At 49.3% G+C, this 6,749-nt stretch overlaps 1 protein-coding gene across 3 annotated transcripts in view; it reads right to left on the reverse strand.

The window, feature by feature from the left end:
- The window catches only part of STX18 (syntaxin 18), a 123,144-nt gene extending 117,011 nt beyond the window's left edge, over positions 1-6,133 (reverse strand). The window contains exon 1 of one of the 3 annotated variants that reach the window (XM_058723102.1): positions 5,875-6,133. In XM_058723102.1, coding sequence (XP_058579085.1) covers positions 5,875-6,042 — 168 coding nt within the window. In that variant the 5' untranslated portion in view covers positions 6,043-6,133. The remainder of the gene's footprint in view (positions 1-5,874) is intronic. The other 2 variants (XM_058723104.1, XM_058723106.1) reach the window with 2 other exon arrangements.
- Positions 6,134-6,749: the final 616 nt, after the last annotated feature.

The raw sequence follows: 6,749 nt of genomic DNA on the forward strand, positions 1-6,749 counted from the left end.
ATTTCTGAAGGCCTGAGACACGGGTCCCAGAGCTTTTTGTGTCCTCACAATTCCTCACACATACTAGATGTTCAATGTTGAGGGAGGACGAGGGAGTAGATGAATTATTGAATAAAGGGGATTCCAAAAGCTGCAGTCGTCATAAGTTCTGGGAAAAACTCAGAGGTGCAACCCACGGGGGCTCTCAATACCACAGGTCTCCAGCACAGAGCTCGGCTTACAGCACACACTCGGTTAACACGATCCATAAAAACACAGTATCCTGAAGCTAGAAGAGGCCTTGCAGAACACCAATGCGGTGGTTTTAACCAGTGTGTCTCTGGGTCTTAGGCTTGCTCCCCAAGGGGCTCCTCAAGGAGAAGAGAAAAGGGTGGGAGAGTGACAGGCTGGCTAATAAACCATTCTCTTCCTAGTCCCTGACTCCAGCCTCAGCCCAAGCTGTTCCTTATTTCATCCGCAAAAAGGTTTCTGTACTAAAAAAGAAAAAAATCTAGAGGATTCTGAAATCGCATGTTCTGTTTACAGTATCCATTCTAAACCTGTACTGTTTCCTGATATATTCCTGTCCTGTTTCGCCATATCTCCAGTATCTCTGGTTCCCAATGACCCCGGTACCTGTTGCCTGACACTGCTTCTTAGAAGAATGTTCCCTTGACTGAAATCCCCAGTTTAGGAAGTATTACACGCAATCCTTGGAATAATGTCTATTTCCAGCTATTCTGGATAATAATCCAGGTGGTCCCTCCCAGCTCAAGGTCTGGGTCCCTACACTGGCACACAAGGTCAACTGTGTGATTTCAAAGGACTCAGGGAGGACCTGGGGAATCAATGCTGAGCAAGTTACAGGTGTGACTCATACCTGAGCTGTTGTACTATGTACGTGTCTGCTTCTCCACTAGACTATAAACTTCTTGAGATAGGAACTGAATCGTAGTCATAATAAAAGAAACTATTTGATGTCTACTCCAGATACTGCAGTAAGTGTGAATATATATTGTGTAATATGAAGGGATCATATTCGGATCACACATTTCTAGAACTGGAATGTGCACAGAGATCAACCAGCTCCAAAACTGAAAGCAAAGCGACACAGTAGATTAACACTTCTGCATTCATTCAAGAAATCTTTATTGAGTACCAGTGTTCCTGTACTGTCTAGAACCACGGATTCAGGGGTAGACTACACAAAGTCCTTGTTCTCAGGAGGCTTATATTCCAGTGGACGCACAATAAATGGATACAACACATTAGATAACAAAAAGAATAAAGCACAGTGAGGGACAGGAGAAGGAAGCTACTTTATACAGGGCAGTCAAGGAAGGTCTCACCGAGGCAACATTTGAACAGAGACCTGAAGATCAAACCACACAGCACCAGGGGAAAAGTGTTCCGCACGGAGGGAACGACCAACACAAAGGCCCTAAGGTAGCAACCCATCAGTTCAAGTGAGAAAAGCGAAGGGGTCAGGGGAGCTGGAGCACGGTGAGCAAGAGGAAGGGGGGAGGAGGAAGAGGTGAGGTCAGAGAGGGAGCAGGGACCAGAGCAGCCGGCTCCGGGCCACTATAAGAACTTTGGCTTTCAGCCAGAAACTCAAGATAATCAGTTCCTTAAAAACTCTAAATGAAGACAAGACGTGCGGCTTCCACAAAAGCAATACGTAATCAACAAAGAAAACTTCATCTGCGTGCCTTATCTGAAAACAGAATTTCCAGAGCTCAGGGTCGCTATTACTTATATGGAATCACAACATCTTTGCTTTACAAGAAATCGCACTCATGTAGTCTGAGCTCTCAGTGTAACCAGTGGAAACTGAGGCCCAGAAAGAGCCTGCGGCCTACCTGCTTGTACTACAGACCTGGTAGTAAACAGCACAGGTTTTCTGATGGTCTGGTCCGTGCTTCCCACTGGCTGGGATGTAGTGTGGGAAACAGCGTCACACGAGGGTCAAAGGACCTGGCTTCTGCCTCTGGCTCAGTCCTATGACTCAGCTACCATCACTCTGAGCAAGTCATGGCACTTGCCTGGGCATCACTTCTCTCACCGACAAAATGAGAAGCCCGAATAACGTGAACCCAAGATCCTTTTAAGTACTTAACGACAAAGTCCATGGTTCTCCTTTAAGCATACAGATTCTGTTTTTACTCTGTATCAGGCAGGAGGCCAAGCAGATTTCAAGTTGAATGTCAGGCCTAACAACTGGCTGCCTCGGCCACAGTGCTGCAAAGGATTCTGAGCCCTAAGATCTACTAGGAAATTAGCACTGGCCTCCACGGTCACAGGGAGAAAGAGAGAGGAACGGATGCCTGCTTGCCACACATGTGCCATTGCTGATAAAAGAGTGCCACCTTAACCAGCAATGCTGCTGTCTCCACCACCGATGCTCTTAGTACCTGCACAGGATTTTCACGGATTCCTCTGTGAACTTTTCTGGTTCCCTTTTGTGAGAAAGAAAGGCAAGTACAGGAAAGCTAAATGGTTTGGGGAATATAGCTTAGAGCCACTGATGAAAACATCTGAATGGCCTACATGGGGTGAAGGCGGGGGGCAAAGGGCGAACTAATGATCAGTATGGTTCCCTATGATACATAGTCTCAGAAGATGCCAGTAATTAGCCTATGAGTTCAGAAGGGTATGATCATACCCATATGATAGAAGTGAAAAATGAGACTCAGGTAAGAGGACTTGCCCAAGTCACCCAGTTCTACGTAGCAGAACCCAGATCTGAAGCTACATCTTCTGAATCCAAGCCCCAGAGCTCTGTCCACTCCCAAGGTCCCCCACACTCGCCTCACAATCTACATGAGTTAGCAAGGTTCCCCCCGCAAAGTGGCACACTCATCATTATTGAGAGTTTTTCTGCTACAACAAGTACCACATCCCGAGATAGGAATGTTATCACTGTCTGTAATTTAATGGGTAGACAGGCATTGAGTATACATGAATTCAACAAAATTGAGCATAAAACTTAAATACTTAAAGGAATGATGACGAAACCAGCCTATGGGGTAAATTAAAAACCTAGTTTCAATACAGTTTTACTGATCTTGATAATACCTCTAGGACAATTCAGAAAGATGGAAAACTGACATCAGGAATGAGAAGAACTAGAATTGGCCGGCAACGTGCATCTTAGAAACGATCACGAGTGCTTCGAGGAAGGCATTCAATGAGAGATGTTACTATCACCTGCTACTGTTACTTAGGTGTGACGACCAGAGCTAACCCCGAACCAGAGTACGCGCTCCTGGTATTGACCAGACTTTGACGTATAAACAATCCAGGACAAACAAAACAACAGCCGGCCTTCTGACACATCTGATTGTGGCAGGAGTACAGGACACCCCCTCGCCTGCTCTATACTAAATTTGGGGGGAAGAGGGTGTAGGGGGAATGGTTGCAAGAACAGGAGGTAATACACCAAGCAACTACAACATAAAATCAAAATTCCTCAAAAGAATGCAAAAAAAAAAAAAAAAAAAAAAGCATGTTTTCCCTACATCAGGAAGGGCAGGAGTCCTGAACAATGCAGCCTATGTCCCCACTTAACTGACTCTCCAAGCCTTAACACCTACTCACATCTTCAAATCTCAGAAATGGAACTTCCAATGGCATGCAACCAAACCCTCTCGAACATCTCTGACAAGCAGTCATCCCTCTGTTTAATTACCTCCAGTGACAGGAAATTCAGCAGCCCGGGGTCCTGTTACTGTCCCTGAGGCTCATTAATTCAAAAGCCTAAAGCACATTCCTATCCCTCGGGGAAAAGGCCTAAGGCCTAACCTCAATAAGGGTTCCATCCTAACTGTGCATCTTGTCCCCACCACCTGCGTATCTCCTACTCCTGAACACGATCCAAAATCAGCACGGTGTTAATAAATCAGTGATTTCAGAGTTAGAAAGGACCCGCCCAAAACCCAAAACGGTGACCTTCACAGATAACAACTCCACATGAGGAACCTCAGGAAGAGCCTGGACCAAACTGGGGGGAGGCAGAGGGAGAATGTCCTAGTGTCCTTTCCTCTCATTTCAACCTGAGAAGCCCCTCTTCTGATCTGCTATAAATAGGGGATCAATGCAGTTTAAAAGTCTTCTGCTGTTTGAAGGGGAAAAAAAGGGGAACATTTACAGGTAAATAAACTAAAGCCATAAAATTTGCTTCATAACCTCGTCCAGCTAATAGTTGCAGCGTTAAGACAACCACCTGGTCTCTTGGCTCCTTCTCTAGTACTCTCTACCACATAACATCTGTCTGCCTGCAGAGCAAAGTTCCCACATTCCAGCCACACTCAAATGCTTATCAAAACAATTCAATAGCATTGCAAAGTGGCATATTCCTCATTCATTGGAGGTCAGACAGTATGAGAAGTTCCTCCAAAAAAAGTCTGAAACGTCATTACCGTCTAACTTGTATGTGATTTAATACGTAGACGCGCACTGAGTACACATAAACGGAGCATAATAGTTCCCTATTTCCACACCTTTGTGCATCTCGTCTCTCGAGATGCCATTCTCCACCTTCTGACACTGGAACCATCTACTCCTCTTTCGAGATTTGTTTCAGGCATCATCAACTCTCCAAAGCCTTTCTTTGCCCTCAGGGAGAACTGACCACATCCTCCTCTGTACCCTGCACAGTATCTATGAGGCTGTAGGATACTTGTTTTGTGACCGTCTCCTCCACCATTCCTTTCAAATTGTGTTACTGTAACAAAGCAGGTGCCTAATAGATGTTTACTGATGGACTACCTGTATTCACCTGGCCCAATCCCGCTTCTGACCCTTGATTAAGCTGCCACACATTCATTCATGCATATAGAGATTCATTTAAAACTATGTGAGTGTCTACAAAGGACCAGGCATCGATCTGATCGGACTTCATGGCAAAGACAAGTGGATTCACCGTGAAATTCATGAAGTTTAACTTTCAGGACCCCTCACTTGCCCCTTCCAAAGCTCTGAACCTCTTCTTGTGCTTCGGTATTTTTATTTCTTAAAGGGGACAGACAGAATCATATAAGCTTCAAGCTCCACGTACACCAGATCCACCTTTGGTGCCTACGATACAACAGTGAACAGGGCAAAATATTCTCTCTCCACTTAGAGAGTTTCCTGTTCAGTGTGGAAGACAAGACAACCATTTGTCCACTCATTCATTTATTCAAAAACCATTTACTCAACAGTGCTAGGAGTCCGGCACTGGAGATTCTGAGGTCACTGCTCCCGCCCTCAAGAAGTTTTCCGCTCTCCTGAAGGACAGCCTGCTGTGTCCAGGAAAGAGAAAGGAGTTTAGAGGACTGTAACAGAGTGTTTGTGAAAGATTATCCTAAACCTAAACAGTATCCTATCCTAAACAGTATCAAGACTGGTCCCTACTGATCCCTAGCTTGGGCCCTTAACCGGTAGCGGCAGGCAAGACGAAGAGAGAGGTCAATGTGATCTTTGATCCCACTGAGCCGGGAAGGGGAAGAGGAGGGGGAAGGGGAAGGGGAAGGGGAAGGAGAGAGGGACGAGACGAGCAAACTGAAGAGGCGAATACACTGTGGTCGGTGCTGCGACAGAAAAGCAAAGGCCTGTGGGGAAGCGTCTCCGGAGTCCAAGTCCGCAGAGACGGCGGGCTCAATACCTCGCAAGGCAGCCCGAGAACTCTGCGGACAAGAGATTTTCGAATTCCCCAACATGCCTTCCCATCCCTCGAAACGAGGCTGTTCCTTTCCCAAGACAGCTGTCGGCTCTCCGGTCCCCCACTCCAGACCACTTTCTCCAGGCTACTCCTTCACACAGCGACTACCGGCCAGGGGCCGGTTTGGGGTCTGGGGTCCACGTCGCGGGTCCGCCCCCCTCGCCAGCCCGCCGTTTCCATAGCAACCAGCTCACCACTTCCCGCGCCCGGCTGGAGAAGTCGCTCTTGGGCCGGGGGCTCCGGCGGAACAGCTCGTCGCGGCTGCCGTCAGCCCCGCCGCCCACCGCCACTCCCAGGGCTTTGTTGCGCGTCTTCACGGTCTTGACGCTGGCCCGGAACAGCAGCGTGATATCCACCGCCATGGCGACCCACACCCCCGACCCCCTTCCCGGCCGGCCCACGTCAGCAGTTTGCGACGGCGGCGTGCGCCCTCCCGGCCGCCGGGGGACTCGTCCGGCTCCGCACGCCTCCCCCCGCCACGCCCGGCGCCAGCGCGACGCGAGAAGAAAGGTTCCGGCCTCCGCGGGGTGACCGCGGCGAGAGGAGAAAGGTTCCGGGCTCTGCCCGCGCGCGACCGCGGCGGCCTGGATCCTGCGGCGCGCGCCCCCGCGCCCTCTTCGCCTCCCTGCAAAGCTCGAAGGGCTTGGCCGCAGGGAGAGGTCCCGCTTGGGGCAGAAGGGCCGAGGGAGCGAGAGGATCGAGAAGCCAGAAGACTGGCTCCCCTCTCTGGGCTCTTCCACTGACTGGGCCGGCCGCGCGCGCGCGCGGGGGGGGGAGGGGGGCTGGGTCTGGGGCGCCCTGGAGGCAACCCAGCCTGACCCTTGACCTCAAGGACTCACCTTGCGGGGGACAGAAGCACGTGCATGGTGACTTCCCGGATGCAATGAGTGCTAGGGTAGAGCAGGTGTGCAAGGCATAGAGCCAGAGGCCAAAGGCCTTTATTTCAGCCTGCAGCCTCCTGATCCGTAAAATTACATGGCAGCACCTTGCTCAGTGTTACTGTGACCATCGAAGGAGGTAACACGTGTAAAGTGGCTTGGCTAGGATTCGCCAATAAAAGTTATCAATG

The sequence above is a fragment of the Neofelis nebulosa genome, chromosome 3, assembly GCF_028018385.1.
Source record: "Neofelis nebulosa isolate mNeoNeb1 chromosome 3, mNeoNeb1.pri, whole genome shotgun sequence".
NCBI lineage: Eukaryota > Metazoa > Chordata > Mammalia > Carnivora > Felidae > Neofelis > Neofelis nebulosa.